Genomic DNA, 16,545 nt, shown 5'->3' with positions numbered 1-16,545 from the left:
ATTCGGCGCACTCGGTAATGGTATCCATTTTGAATTCGCTGTCATTCCGAATCCAGCGAGTGCCTGTCAGAATGCTTGACAGATAAGTCAACACACTTGTACTTGTACACTATGGTCAACACACTTGTACTTGTACACTATGGTTTAAACGGTTAAGCGAAAATGAAGTAAGTAAGTAAAACAAAAGAAGAAGAATTCGACATTTGCTTTGGCTGGCTATGAGTGCTTTAACACGCTGCAGTTTCAGTTAAATAAAATAAACGAGTATTTCGATAACTTATGTGTATATACTGAAGATTAACCGATAGCTAGATTTTCAAAAGTTAAACGTTTTGTTATCATACACACAAAGGTATTTACAAAACATTAAGCAATAAATAGATAAATAAATGTTGAAAACATAATATTTATACATATATGTACATACATATTTCTATAGCTGTGAGCTTTCCGTGTTTCATTTTGCTCCTCTGTCACATATATTTAGCCCTTATTACTTGTAGTTTTGTATTTATGCCTATGACCGCCTCTTTTGCTTTTCAAGTGTAGTTTGGTGGCCCTTGTTGTGTTGAGGGTTTTATGATCACGATAATAGCGAAGATTTCATGCTTTTATTCCACGGAAGATAAAATCAAAAGACTTCAGAAATAAAATTATTAATTATTTGTAATAATTTATTTAAAATTAAAACCGTTTCCCTTTGCATGGCCACTTCGCTATACGTCACAAGATCCTTTACCCTCAGCGGGTTAAGGCGCTTAGAATATACCCGCGACAGGTATGTCTGTTGTACGAGGCCTCTAAAATACCCAAATGATTCAAAAAGTTGTGCAGCGCAAGCCTTTCTCCAATCCAGGGATGCACCTTAACGTTAAGCTAATCGTTTATCAAAAAATTTCCACCGTTTCCGTTGAAACACTTCGAAATATTATCGATAAAGAAATTATCAAGATAAATTGTATCTCGTTTTTAACCGAAACGAAAAGCTTTCGTTAACGTAAAAAACGTTAACGAAAACGTGATACTTTATGTTTGAATTATGCTGGCAATGCTATAGCCATGGTGAAGCCGTAAGGTGGCAACAACGAGCGCACATACACACACAAACTCTATGTAATTTGTTTGTGTAATTCGTTGGTGGTAATGTCAAAAATACTCTGAGAAATGTTCGTACTGTCAAAATTCATGAGAAAAGTTGCAATCAGCTTGGATAATGCTTTCACCTTTAATGACTCCGCCATCAATCAGCTTTGCCAGCATAGTTTGAAATTAATAATCAACATAAACGATTTGATTTCGTTTTGATATGGCAGAAAACGAAACGAAATCATTTCGTTAATTTGACGATCTTAACGTTAATAAACGAAACGAAATGACTTCGTTTCGTTTATTAACGTTGATTATCGTAACGAAATGATATCGTTTCGTTGGTTAAGCATGCCTGCTCCAATCCAATCGTCAACTTCGCATTAAATTGTTACCGATATGGTCGGGCTTGTGCCTCAATGGTGCTTGTTATCGGAACGTAACGGATCTATGTCCGGAAAAAGAACATCAACATTGATAACACTCTTCAAAACCTTCGGAGAGTGTCTTCATTGCTACGGCAACAACAACAAGGCACTTTTTTCATGTTGTGTTTCGAGAAACACCCACGCTGGCCTTACTTTGCGACTATATTTTTAGTTAATTTGTTCTTTTTAAGATAGCCTGGTGCATATAAATTGAATGCATATTTTCATAAGCTAACTTTTTTAAATAATTGCAAATCAAACTTGGTTCCATGGGTGGAACCAAATGACTAGCACTTTAGTAATGTTTTTGTTAAATTAGCATAGTTTTTTTTTTTCTTATTGCATCCAAACATGCGTAAAAAATATCACCCAGGTATCTACTATTACACTAGATATCGCCATATTAATAAAATTTATATTGGTAATCACTATATCTTTGTCATTTCGATTTTCGAAAATTCTTCAGTCTTTCTTATTCCATGACCATTTTCGGTACTTTTTGCATTGAGAAAATTTTCATCATCCCATGGTTGTAAATCCATTTTACCAAAAATCAAATAGAACAAGTTGCCCAGTGCAAATACAGCAGCGGATATAATGAACACTATTTGCCATTGTGCGCGATCGCTCTGAAAAAAAGTGATTATTGTTCAGTATATGTCAAAAAAGATTAGAACGATAAGATACATACATCATTTGATACGATTATGCCCACTAACAATGGCGTCAAAATAGGCACTACATTGGCCGCCGAATTCACGATTCCCATTATAATACCAGCATAATTTGGGGTTAAATCTATAGTGTTCAATGCGCTACCAATGGTTGATCCAGCATTTATACCCACATTCGCTGTCATAAGCGCTATAGCTAATGCCTTTTGGTTCTCATCCAAAAATCCCACGCCGACAAGGCCAACAGCCGGTACCCAAAGTGCTAATGTATTGAACGTTTTTCGTAATGCAGTAAGTGAGAGTAAGTTGTGATTTAAAAGCATATCAGAAACAATAAGATATACATAGGACATACACCACATAGTCAAATAAGGCAACGCCGAATATAAGGCATTTTGACTCATATCCATTTTGAGCACGCCTTTCATATATGAAGGAATTTGCGCTTGCAATGTATTGAAACCCCACGAATGGCAAGATCGCACAATAACCAAAGCCCACACGGGAATTGAGGTTAATATCGCACGCCAAGGTACTGGTACTTTACGTTCCACTCCACCTGCCTCTACTACCTTAGACACATTCTTCAATAAATTTATATAGTTCAACTCATCTTTTGATATAAATTTTGATTCATTGGGTTGATCGGCAGAAAATATCAACCATGCGACACACCATACCAAACCCATGCAACCGGACACATAAAAGAGCCCGGGCCAACCAATATTCGACGATGCAATAATACCGCTTATAAACATAGCAAGTAGAGTACCACATTCGATACCCGTATTGGCTAAAGCTCCCAAACGATTTCGTTCATTTACGGGACACCAGGCAGCAAGATGTGCATGCACGCAAGGAAACATGAGCCCTTGAGACAGACCTTGTATTATACGTATAGCACAGTATACGCCCCAACCACCCCAACTAACACAAAACGGAGGCAAGAGACCGAGCAACGATGATCCAAGCGTGGATATTAGCATTGTATGTTTAGCTCCAAAGCGGCGACACAAATACCCACCGGGAAATTGTGTGATAAAATAGCCCCAAAAGAAACTCGATTGTATATACGATTTTTCCATATCGCTCCAGTCATATTCCTGTCAGTGAGGAAAAAAAATTGTAAGCTCGGCGTACTAAATATATTTAAGAAAGACGTAATGGTAGTTACTTACCGGAAAATTCGGATTTGTTGTCTCAGCACTGGTCATCGCTACGATGGCAACACTAGCATTGTATTTTACAACATAATTAACTAAAATCGAGGTAAACAGTAAAAACACCTGCAGATGACGTTGGCCAAATACGGGACCTGCGAAAGTTAAATAAGAACATAATTTAAATTTTATTTTACTAAAAAAACGTCTTTGGTATGTTACGCTAGTCGAAAATCTAGGGCCGTTACACGCTACTTATTTTCTAATTCATAAAAGGTTTCGTGTTATTGTGTACTATGAAGGTAAACATACCCGCTAGTTAAGGCCATGGGCCAATGTTTCGGTAATAATGGTCACTTGTATCCTGCTTTCAAGTTGTAGACCATGACGCTTTCCATAAGTCCGTTACCGTTTCTGCCGTACAACTCTAAAACCGCGGACTCCACAAAAGTGGTGCCACGCCCATTTTTCAAAATTTGTAAATTTTCTTAGTTGAGGCTACATATGTTAGTCCAAATATAAAATATGAGCGAATTCGTTTCATAAATCACCGAAGCAATGCTTAATTTTGTGGTCGCAGTTTATACACTGTTATGAAGAGATCGTTGATCTCGAAGCAAGTGGATGACGATATTAAATAAAGCAATAGAAACATTAATAAATTTTGAAGCGGTAGTTCGAGCCATTTCTAATATGACATGTTCGTCGCGAAAATCGAATACATCTTTCTGATATCTGGAATATTTGCAATATCTATCGATTTTCATTTAAAGGAGCAGATCCATTTATATTATATTTTTCATATATTCTACCCACCTCTGCATATTAAAATGTGTACAATTGTTTTTGTTTGATCGGCCTATTGTTAAAGTATTCAAGGTTCGAAACGAGCTCAAGGCCAGAAACAATATTTTTTTGTAATGATTATTGTTTTTGTAATTTTTCTATAATTGAAAAATTTTATTTTGTTTTTGGAATAGTATGTAGAAAATTTTTCAGACAACCTGCCATAGCTGCGCAGATAGATCCATTCCGAAGGGTGCTAAGCCTTCATCATCAGTACGCACTTGGAAAATGTCAAACAAAGTAATTGACAATAAACAAATCCAATATTATCAGTTTCTTGCAACAGATGGCGCAACGCTGAATAAATATAGTTGGTAAGAAGGAATAGAAGTAGCAATTTGTCAGTCAAACAAACCACCACTGTATAGCTAAATGGTTAGTGCAGCGTGCCTAAAGCGTACTGATGATGAAGGCTTAGCACCCTTCGAAATGGATCTATCTGCGCAGCTATGGTAGGTTGTCTGAAAAATTGTCTACTTACTATTCCAAAAACAAAAAAAAAATTTAATTAGAAAAAATTAAAAAAAAAAAACAATAATCATTACAAAAAAATTATTGTTCTGGCCTTGAGCTCGTTTCGAACCTTGAATTAAAATGTGTACAATAAAGCGTATCACTATGTATGGAGAAAAAAATCTGAAAATGTGTCCCACGATATTGAACACTTAAGGGGTAATAAAATCGATACTGGGTTTTCTCGGTCTTATTTCCGGTTTGCACTTAAGCACTAAATACCAAAATAGTAGTAATTTATTTACACAGTAAGTGAATGATATCTGAATATATTTTTACATTAATCTTAATTTATTGGGTACATGGCTCGAATAAAGGGTGCGGTTTTAGGAAAACAACGAGTTGTGCCCTAAGTGAATACCTTTACACAGTTTATCACTCATTCAAATAAAGGAACAAATAGATATGTCATAAAAGGAAAAGCATATTTCGTTGTCGCGAACGTATGGAACTTTGAAACTCGAAACAAACATTTTGGTAAACCTTTTACACAAACTAAATTTGCTTTTTTATAATCCCTTGGCTGAGAATAGGGACTCATCTGGGGTGGTATACTTGTAATAAGGTTCAAGAATGGGTCGAAGTAATAAAGGAAGTTTCGGAGTAGAGCGGTCTCTGTCAAAAGCAGCCCAATTACTGTACTCTCTTCTAAGGAAAAGTTGTTGCGATTAAGAATGTGGGAGATCGGATGCTATTAAGTGCTACTACAGTTCGAGAATATAATAGCCGTATTTCTTTTACAGGTATATACATCCACATTTGCGGGTAAACAAAATGCTTGTCATCACTTAGATAATGTTTAAGAGACCCATCTAGCGGCAGTGGTTAAATAAATACATTTTCTTAACTCAATCTATATAATTTGGTAAGGTGTCTCTGCCAAATTTCAATGTAATCTATTCAACGGCTTTTGATTTACGGCTTGTTAAACTTCCAAATTTCCTTCTTTTTTTTTGTGTGAATAAAAATAAAAAGTGGCACCAAAAAGGAAATATTAAAATTAGAGCCACCAGTATAGTACGAGAGACGAATAACTCGCCAGAAAACAAAAATCTCGTCTCGAATGTTTTCAATGAGGGAGTTTTGGTTAATTAACTCCTATTCGGAGAGAGAATTGTTCAATTAACTAAATGCAATCGTTCAAATAATCATAAATACGCCACGCAAATGTGTAGAAGGCTTTTTATGAATATATCCACAAAAAACATCGAGCAAATTGAAACTCGTGGCAAACTGACGCCTCTTAGTAATCTATCCTCTTGGCAGCACGTCGCAGTTTAAAACAAAGTATCGGCGTAAATCTTTTTGAAAACACCTTGTATTTTTTGTCTTTTGTGTACAAAGCTTATTTGATAGCTGGGGGCTCTTAAATGTCTATACATATATGTATGTATATATTTATATGTATATAAGTAGGTATAGGAATCTAGCAACTTTTACGTCCTCCATATTATTTCCTTAGATAACACTCATTAATCAGTTACAATATGTGACCTTTTATAAAAGCCGTCGTGATTTATAACATGAGACCGGTAGTCAAAAAGCCATACAATTTCTGGAATTTCCTGAACAATTGTACCAAAGACTAAAGAAACAAGTAAGGAAGGTTAAGTTCGGGTGTAACCGAACATTACATACTCAGTTGAGAGCTATGGTGACAACATAAGGGAAAATAACCATGTAGGAAAATGAACCTAGGGTAACCCTGGAATGTGTTTGTATGTCATGTGTATCAAATGAAAGGTATTAAAGAGTATTTTAAGAGGGAGTGGGCCATAGTTCTATAGATGGACACCATTTAGGGATATTGCCATAAAGGTGGATCAGGGTTGACTCTAGAATTTGTTTGTACAATATGGGTATCAAATAAAAGGTGTTAATGAGTATTTTCAAAGGGAGTAATCCTTAGTTCCATAGGTGGACGCCGTTTCGAGATATCGCCATAAAGGTGGAGCAGGGGTGACCCTAGAATTTGTTTGTGCAATACGGGTATCAAAAGAAAGGTGTTAATGAGTATTTTAAAAGGGAGTAATCCTTAGTTCCATAGGTGGACGCCATTTCGAGATATCGCCATAAAGGTGGGCCAGGGGTGACTCTAGAATTCGTTTGTGCAATATGGGTATCAAACGAAAGGAGGTAATGAGTATTTTAAAAGGGAGTGGGCCTTAGTTCTATAGGTGGACGCCTTTTCGAGGTATCGCAATAAAGGTGGACCAGGGGTGACTCTAGACTTTGTTTGTACGATATGGGTATCAAATGAAAGGTGTTAATGAGTATTTTTAAAAGGGAGTGGGCCTTCGTTTTAAAGGTGTTCGCCTTTTCGAGATATCGCCATAAAGGTGGACCAGGGGTGACTTTAGAATATGTTTTTACGATATGGGTTTCAAATGAAAGATGTTAATGAGTATTTTAAAAGGGCGTGGGGCTTAGTTCTATAGGTGGACGCCTTTTCCAGATATCGACCAAAATGTGGACCAGGGTGACCCACAACATCATCTGTTGGATACCGCTAATTTATTTATATATGTAATACCTGCAAAGATTTTAAGGGTTTTTTATTTCGCCCTGCAGAACATTTTCATTTTCATCTACTTAATATGGTAGGTGTCACCACCTTTTTATAAAGTTTTTTCTAAAGTTATACTTCGCGTCAATAAAACAATCCAATTACCTTACAATGTTTCATCCCTTTTTTCGTATTTGGTATAGAATTATGGCAGTTTTTCATTTTTCTTAATTTTCGATATCGAAAAAGTGGGCGTGGTCATAATCGGATTTCGTTCATTTTTCATACCAAGATAAAGTGAGTTGAAGTAAGTACGTGAACTAAGTTCATTAAAGATATGTCGATTTTTGCTCAAGTTATCGTGTTAACGGCCATGCGGAAGGACAGACGGACGACTGTGTATAAAAACTGGGCGTGGCATCAACCGATTTCGCCCATTTTCACAGAAAACAGTTAACGTCATAAAATATATGCCCCTACCAAATTTCAAAAGGATTGGTTAATTTTTGTTCGACTTATGGCGTTAAAAGTATCCTAGACAAATTAAATGAAAAAGGGCGGAGCCACGCCCATTTTGAAATTTTCTTTTATTTTTGTATTTTGTTGCACCATATCATCACTGGAGTTGAATGTTGACATAATTTACTTATATACTGTAAAGATATTAAATTTTTTGTTAAAGTTTTACTTTAAAAATTTTTTTTTTAAAAGTGGGCGTGGTCCTTCTCCGATTTTGCTAATTTTTATTAAGCGTACATATAGCAATAGGAGTAACGTTTCTGCCAAATTTCATCATGATATCTTCAACGACTGCCAAATTACAGCTTGCAAAAGTTTTAAATTACCTTCTTTTAAAAGTGGGCGGTGCCACGCCCACTGTCCAAAAGTTTACAAATTTTCTATTCTGCGTCATAAGTTCAACTCATCTACCAAGCTTCGTCGCTTTAGCTGTCTTTTGTAATGAATTATCGCACTTTTTCGGTTTTTCGAAATTTTCGATATCGAAAAAGTGGGCGTGGTTATAGTCCGATATCGTTCATTTTAAATAGCGATCTGAGATGAGTGCTCAGGAACCTACATACCAAATTTCATCAAGATACCTCAAACTTTACTCAAGTTATCGTGTTAACGGGCGGTCGGACGGACATGGCTCAATCAAATTTTTTTTCGATCCTGATTATTTTGATATATGGAAGTCTATATGTATCTCGATTCCTTTATATATGTACAACCAACCGTTATCCAATCAAACTTAATATACTCTGTGAGCTCTGCTCAACTGAGTATAAAAATATAAACAACATTGTTAGTACGATTGAGGAGTTCCAAACCAAAACGCAATAAATGACTTAATAAAAGTATTAGATATATGAGAAAAAGTGCCAAGTTTTAAATGGAGGGACATTTTCCAACGGTACTTTTGATATTTAAAAGAACACACATCCAGCCAAAAAACCACATTTATCGGTCAACTAGATTTGAAGTCAAGACATATAGTTAGTTGCTTATAATTACTGCATTTTTGTCTGATAAAATTTATTTATTGGGTTTTGGTTTGGATCTTGTGTAGTTTGGCGTGAATAGTATTTGCTATTTATAGATTAGAGAAGGATTGGTACCATTATTTCAGCGATATTGAAAAATAATGGTTGGACCATCTGTATCATATTTTTTAATATTAGTACACCAAAATGAAGTACAAGGACCAGCTCTAGCGGCACCCCACTTCCCGGCGGAGGCCGCAAATTTAGGGAGAGAACGTGACCTTCTAAGACAGCTCGATCCTGGGACCTCCAAATAAGAGATATAAACCAACGCATCAGATTGCTTGTGTATGAAAACAAGCGGGCGAAATGGGAGGAGCACCTAAGCGGTTGTAACTTCTCTGCCGGTGTAGGTAAACTTTGTTCCACCGTAAAGTCCCTATCGAATCCGTCTCGGCACAATGACAAAGTTTCCATCGCCTTTGGCGATAAAGTGCTGTCGGATGCGAAAAAATGCGCGAGCGCTTTCTGCCGACAATATATAATGCATTCTACGGTCGACAAAGATAGACGGAGGGCCAACAGACACGCACATAAACATAAATTCAGCGCGTCACCAATTACCATCACCGTCAAAGAGGTTGAGGATGCCATCGGTCATGCTAAACCATTCAACGCAGTAGGCCCAGAAGGTATAGCCATGCCGATGCTTAAAAGCCTAGGGAAAGAGGGTTTCAAATATTTGGCACATGTCTTCAACCTGTCTCTTTCCACCATTGTCATACCCGAAAATGGAAAATGGCCGAGGTGGTACCGCTACTAAAGCCTGGGAAACCAGCTAACATAGGAGAGTCGTATCGCCCGATATCTCTCTTATCGCCAGCAGCAAATACGCTTGAAGCCATTTTGCTCCCCTACTTCAAAGCAAATTTGCAGCTAGCCTGTCATCAGCATGGCTTCAGAAAATTCCGTAGCACCACCACCGCGCTAAATGCCATCAGCACCCAGATAAATTGCGGTTTAAATCAAAACCCCCACCATATAACAGTACTCGTTGCGCTAGACCTATCAAAAGCTTTTGATACGGTCAACCATGGCACGTTACTGCAAGACCTGGAAGGGTCTACCCTTCCCCCATGTCTTAAAAGGTAGACCGCAAATTATCTGGGTGGTCGGCAGGCATCGGTGCAATTTAGAAATGAAACATCAAAACCAAGAAGAATTAAACAAACTTTTGTTTAATTTCTACATATCTAAGCTACCTTCGCCGCCAGAAGGAGTTACTATCGTTTCCTACGCCGATGACGGCTACCAGGTATTATCACCGACATTACAGCATGGATGTCCCAAATGTTGACCATTTTGAACATCCACGTCGATGGCACTACGCTACCGACTGTTCTACACCCCAAAATCTTGGGTGTGACGTTTGATCAGGATCTACATTTTGGGAGCTGGCAGCCGCAATTTTTCCGAAAATCCAGAGCCGTAATAAAATCCTCAAATCCCTTGCTGGCAGTACTTGAGAAACGCTCATTACCACATATAAAGCAATTAGCCAGCCGATTGCGTGCTACGCGTCCCCTATATGGTCGCCAAGCCTAAAAATTACCCACTGGAAGAAGCCACAGGCCTGCCAAAATACTGCTCTCAGAATCGCCACGGGCTGTCTTCTTATGTCCCCTGAACACCATCTACATAATGAGGTGATAATACTCCCCATCAGGGAGAGAAATGAGATGCTAACCAAAGATTTCCTGTTGAATACCCAGAAACCTGAGCATCCCAACAGACATCTGATTGATGAGCCAACACCGCCTAAGGGTTTAAGTAGTCATCTCAGTAAGCATTTTGAGGAAATACGGCACCTGAGAACTCAGCCGTATGAAGCAAAAAAACACAAGCAGGTCCTTGGTGAACTCCACAAAGAGGCGTCGGACCTTTAATCCAGGAATTGGCCGGTGAATCCAGTATTCAAAGAACAGTACTCAAAACTTGCGGAAGAGGAACGCATACTCCCCAGGGAAACGCGAGTCACTCTAGCTCAACTTCGTTCTGGATACTCTAACAGGTTAAACTCTTACCTATCCAGAATCAACCGCGACATACAAAATGTATGCTCCGCTTGCAATGTGTCCCCACATGACACCAACCATCTCTTTAATTGTAATGTGGAACCAACGCCTCTAACACCCCTTTCATTATGGTCCAGCCCTGTTGAAACAGCAAATTTCCTCGGACTCCCGTTAGAGGATATTGATGAAAATTTGTGATCGGTCGCAGATGTAGTCCATTAAGTTATTTTTATGATTTTTTGGAAAGTTCTCGCCCGTGGGTGTTCCATGGAGTATTCTGAACTGAAGTAGGTGATCCTGGACCGACATATCACAATGTAAATTGGACCGTATTTTTGATACGTCTGTGTAGTACTAGTTATTAGATTAACCTTAGGAGTATGCCACTACTCCACAACTTATCCTAACTCATAAAACATAACCAAATTTTTAACTCAAAAGATGTAAAAATGGTAAGAAATTATTGCGTTTTGTTAAGAATCGTATTTTTTGAAATGATCTAGAATGACTTAATTTTCTGGTTTTTTACTTTATGTGAAGTTAAACCCATCCATATCTTAAAAAGTTTTATTCTTGATGATTTAGCGACCTTTATGTTCTTAATCTATGTTTTTTGTATGTGATTTTATAATAAAGAAAAAGTGAGAATAGCTCATAAACCAATTAATACTTTAAAGAATATATTTAATAGAACTAAACAAAGAATTCCAGCACCCGAAAAAAGTAACGTAGTTTACAAAATTCCATGTAACGGTAAAACGGATGAGCCATGTAATAGCATATATGTGGGCGCATACGAATGAATTATAAAACGGACATAGACCACAGCGCACATTTGTACAGACATTTGTTAGAGAGCAAGCGACAGCAGTAGACACATTAGACGGATCGGATATTTATCATGTATGTGATTTTTTGTTTACAAAATTTTTCTGTTGTACATTGTTTTATATTGTGATGTTTTTTATGTTCTTAATAGAGTCCTGAGGATGGTTACCGAAATGTAACGGAAATATATTGACAAAAAGACGAAACGTTTGTGTTTTAATTTAGACCTTGAGCCGGCAAAAAACATAGATTAAAAAGTTTTGGTTTGGAGCTCTTCGTTTACAATAGTTTAGATGGCTTCCTCAGTTATATACCTTGACGTCACTGCAGGTCTTAATCATTCCGTCTTAAGCATTTCGTACATTTATTGGTGTTCTATAAAGACTTACACTTCTCGAGATTCGGGTCAAACTTAATATACCATTCCATTTTCATGGAAGGTATAATATGCAAAATTGCAATACAGCCACACCCACTTTTTATACATTTTTTTAAAATACAGAAAACCTCATAGTTCAGTAAATAGTTACCTACAATAATCAAATTTAATGTGAGAGTTGACATAGCGAATCCTTATTAAATTTTTTGGAGGTTTTGGTAATGGGCGTGAGAAAACAATTTTCGCAATTAATGCTTGTCATAAATCAAAAACTAACCCATCGTGGTTAAGGATCACGACGTTTATTAATTTACAAATTCAATTTTAAAGGATATAAAGCCTGGTTCAAAAAGTTCTGCAAACTAAAAATGCTCATAAAGTTTTAACAGGTACTTTTTTTTGAAATACATATTTATTTCAATGACAGGTAAAGCAATTTTATCAATTTATTCGTTGTTATCCATATGACCGAACTTTTCGGGAAAGACCTGACCTTAAATTTTGTACCACGGTTTTATTCACTTTTAGTGACATCGTTTTTGTACTTTCGTAACGATTTTTGTTAGTTTCCCAATTTTCAAAAATTTTACTTTCATCAGAGCTCAATATCGCTTAATTCGCCGCAACGCAGATACGTTGTCTGGATTCATGTTTTTCCTAACAAAATTTACATTTCTATCTTCAAATTACTTTTGTGTGACGCGAGCGTAATGTGCTGGAGCCAAGTCTGGTCAAAATATAGTTGGACGACGTAGAAATAGCAAAAAAATATTTTTGAAGACACTCCTTCCCGTAAATTTCTACGTTGATTGTTTCCATTCCCTGATTCTGTGAGTTTCGCCAGCTTTTTGTAAGTAATACTATGTGCAAACACACACCAAATTGGCAATTCATACCATTTGGGCAATTTATTCCGCAATTTATCATATAATAAATTATAATAATAAATTGCCAATTTGAAAAAAATGCAACCTTGTAAAGTGTGTTTAGTGAGTAGATTTAAACGTCAGTTTTACGAAAAAAAATGTCAAAGTAACAAAACGTCCAATAACAATAAAATATGTTTTCTTGTTGGGCCAAATATATTCTTTATGCTTGCTTTTATGGAGATTTATACTATGTTCAAACAGAAAAATAAATTGAGGCAATTTCGATTTAAATTGAGTGCTGTTTATACAACTCAATTTAGCTTACACAAAAGTAATTTGATAGCTGGTTGGCTCATTTTTACAGCAGCAACGTGCCTTTGTTAACACTGTCAAAATGTGCGTGTTGGTATTAGGCGAATGGAATGGAATGAAAACATAAAACTTTAAAAATTGTGTGTGTTGTAAGAAATTGTGTTCAATATTTTGGTTTGATCTTGAGTTTGCCATCTTTTGACAATCCCTACTCCAGTGAAATGAAGAAAATAAAATCAACCATATATTTGAGCCATGCGTAAAACTGACGTTTAAATCTACTCAATAAACACATTTTACAAGGTTGCATTTGCAGTTTGAAACAATTTATTACGTAATTTTACTTAAATTAGCAATTTTTTATTACAATTTACTACACGATGAATTGCGTAATAAATTGCCCAAATGGTATAAATTGCCAATTTGGTGTGTGTTTGTACCCCCCGAGAAATTAGAAGGCAAAATTAAATTTTCCTTTTCCCTCCTACGCGTTTCGACGCTCTCATGTCTTCCTCAGCGAGTCTATTGATTTTATTTTAAAAAACAATCCATTAGCAACAAACATAAATACATATAAAATAAATCAATATCTGGTTAAAAATGACGGCGAACAACGTAAATGGTGTATAAATTTGGAATTTTAAAAGCCAACCGTGAATCCACACTTGATAATATGGCTTTACATAACAACACACGTTTAGAATTTTCCCTATTTTTATCCTCAGCGTTCTTTGCACACAGACTATATTAACTTTGATTGGATAACGGTTGGTTGAACAGGTATAAAGGAATCGAGATAGATATAGGCTTCCATATATCAAAATCATCAGTATCGAAAAAAAATTTGATTTAGCTATGTGCGTCCGTCCGTCTGTCCGTTAACACGATAACTTGAGTAAATATTGAAATATCTTCACCACATTTGGTACACGAGCTTACCTTAACCCAGAATAGATTGGTATTGAAAATGAGCGAAATCGGATGATAACCCCGCCCACTTTTTATATATATAACATTTTGGAAACACACAAAAAACCTGATTATTTAGTAAATAATATACCTAGAATGTTGAAATTTGACATGTGGACTGATATTGAGACTCATGATAAAAATTTGGAAAAAAATTATAAAATGGGCATGGTACCGCCTACTTGAGATAAAATCAATTTTACAAATATTATTAATCATAAATCGAAAATCGTTAAACTTATCGGAACAAAATTCGGCAGAGATGTTGCTTTTACTATAAGGAATGCTTTGAAGAAATATTAACAAAATCGGTTATGGACCACGCCCACTTTTATATAAAAGATTTTTAAAAGGGTCGTGGCCGAATAAAATAAGCTATATCTTTGCAGAAAGAGCTTTATGTCAATGGTAATTCATTTCCCAAGTGGATTTATAACAATAAATTGGAAAAACTTCAAATTAAAGAAAATGGGCGTGGCACCGCCCCTATTATAACTAAGAAATTTTCTATGTTTCGGGAGCCATAACTCGAAGAAAAGTTAACGGATCATAATAAAATTGGGTACACAAATTTTCCCTATAGCAGGAAATATTTCTAGGAAAAATGGACGAGATCGGTTAAAGACCATGCCCACTTTTATATAAAAGATTTTTAAAAGGGTCGTAGACGAAAATAATAAGCTATATCTTAGCGAAAAAGAGCTTTGGGTCAATAGACTTTTACTTTCTGAATTGAATTATAACATTAAATTGGAAACACTAAAATTTCTGAAAATTTGCGTGGCACAGCCCCTTTTATTACTAAGCAATTTTCTATGTTTCGGGAGCCATAACTCGAAGAAAAATTAACATATCGTAATGAAATTGTGTACACATATTTTCCTTATAGAAGAAAATATTTCTAGTAAAAATGGACGGGATCGGTTAAAGACCACGGCAACTTAGATATAAAACAAGCTTAAAAGGGTCGTAGACTAGAACAATAAGCTATAACTTAGCAAAAAATAGTTTTGAATCAATGATATTTCACTTATCAAGTTTTATTGTATGAGGAAATGGGGAGACGTTTTTTTTTTAACGTGCGGTGTTATGTAGAAAAGTAATTTACCTGAAATGAAATATGCAATTGAAGTTCACGCTGAGTATATAATGTTCGGTTACACCCGAACTTAGACGCATTTACTTGTTAAAATTATTATTTTTTTTTTTTCACAAATAAATTTTTAATTCAAAACCCCACCAGCTGTCAAATTACTATTGTGTAAGCTAAATTGAGTTGTATGAACACCACTCAATTTAAATCAAATTGCCTGAATTTATTTTTCTGTTTGAACACAGTATAACATTTGGATTGTGCAACATTTTTTTACGTAGCTCCTCGTTCGTATTGTTTAAGTCACGCCTTTATCACGCGTTTATATATTTAAAAAAAAATTTTAAACATCAATTCAGACATAGTTAATTCAAAGCCTACTCTGTCATTATCAAAAAACTTACAAGGAGTTCTAAATTAGTAGAACTTTCTGTACGAGTCCTATAAAGAGGCGATTACTTCTAAAAAAAAGTTTCTTAGTCGTTTCTTAAAAAACGCCGCTAATATACCTTTATCGATATCTGCCGTCATTTCATTTGTGATATAAACTGCCTTCTTATTAACGGGTTTTATACAACTAGCACAGCTCTTGTGATCCTCGGTGTATATGGTGAAACTTAACGTCCAGCTGCCCAGGCGATCGAATACGAACTCATTTAGGTATTGTAATTTGATAGGCTATGATCAACTAAACTACAACAAAACAAAAATAGCAATCAAACAGAATAATCTTCCATTGTAGGTATTATGATTATAATTCCATATAAATCAAAAACACAACACTTGCAAGTTAGATAAGCTTAATCATATCTAGCATGAGTACCGTAATTCAAAATTGCAAAAAGGGAAAGTTAATATGTACAGCACATTAAATAGCTAATCCTACTTATTCTTAATTTAGTGAGGAGTGTTAATATTATCGGTTCATATTTATTTTTCTTATCTGAATTTAATATTACTTGGTATGGCCATATTTACCAATATCGGCAAAAAAATCAATACTGTGTCCCAATTAGACAGTCTGTTGGTTGACCTGCGTATCTTGATTTGAATTTGTAATTGATTTATCAATAGATACTGGAGAAGATTGTGTGCCTAATTTTTCCGGCGCCCACCGGAACGGCATCCAGGTATCTTCTTTGCCATTATTATTATTATTTTTTAAAATCTATATCAGTCAAAATTGCAAGCGCCAGAAAGCCGGTTTGTTTAAAAGGCTTAATTAAACCGAGCTATAGTACCTACCACATCGAGGATCGCGAGTTCTCGCCCCGGGCAAAACAAACATCAAAATTTTAGAAACAAGTTTTTCAGTTAGAAGAA

At 35.9% G+C, this 16,545-nt stretch overlaps 1 protein-coding gene across 2 annotated transcripts; it reads right to left on the bottom strand.

Annotated features, from left to right (window-relative positions):
• Positions 1-626: 626 nt before the first annotated feature.
• On the bottom strand, positions 627-15,849 carry LOC137247180 (putative inorganic phosphate cotransporter). 2 transcript variants are annotated; one of them, XM_067778279.1, is made up of 4 exons: positions 15,732-15,849; positions 3,367-3,503; positions 2,206-3,291; positions 627-2,143 (listed from the first exon to the last, which is right to left on the bottom strand). In XM_067778279.1, exons 1-4 carry the CDS (start codon positions 15,751-15,753, stop codon positions 1,943-1,945), a joined length of 1,446 nt encoding a protein of 481 aa, XP_067634380.1. In that variant the 5' UTR covers positions 15,754-15,849; the 3' UTR covers positions 627-1,942. The 2 variants fall into 2 exon arrangements, with proteins under 2 accessions (XP_067634380.1, XP_067634381.1); XM_067778280.1 differs by lacking the exon at positions 15,732-15,849 and having other exon boundaries at positions 3,363-3,498.
• Positions 15,850-16,545: the final 696 nt, after the last annotated feature.

The sequence above is a fragment of the Eurosta solidaginis genome, chromosome 3, assembly GCF_040869045.1.
Source record: "Eurosta solidaginis isolate ZX-2024a chromosome 3, ASM4086904v1, whole genome shotgun sequence".
In the NCBI taxonomy this organism is placed as follows: domain Eukaryota; kingdom Metazoa; phylum Arthropoda; class Insecta; order Diptera; family Tephritidae; genus Eurosta; species Eurosta solidaginis.
The sequence above is the reverse complement of the archived record's forward strand: the minus strand, read 5'-3'. Positions and strand labels throughout refer to the sequence as shown.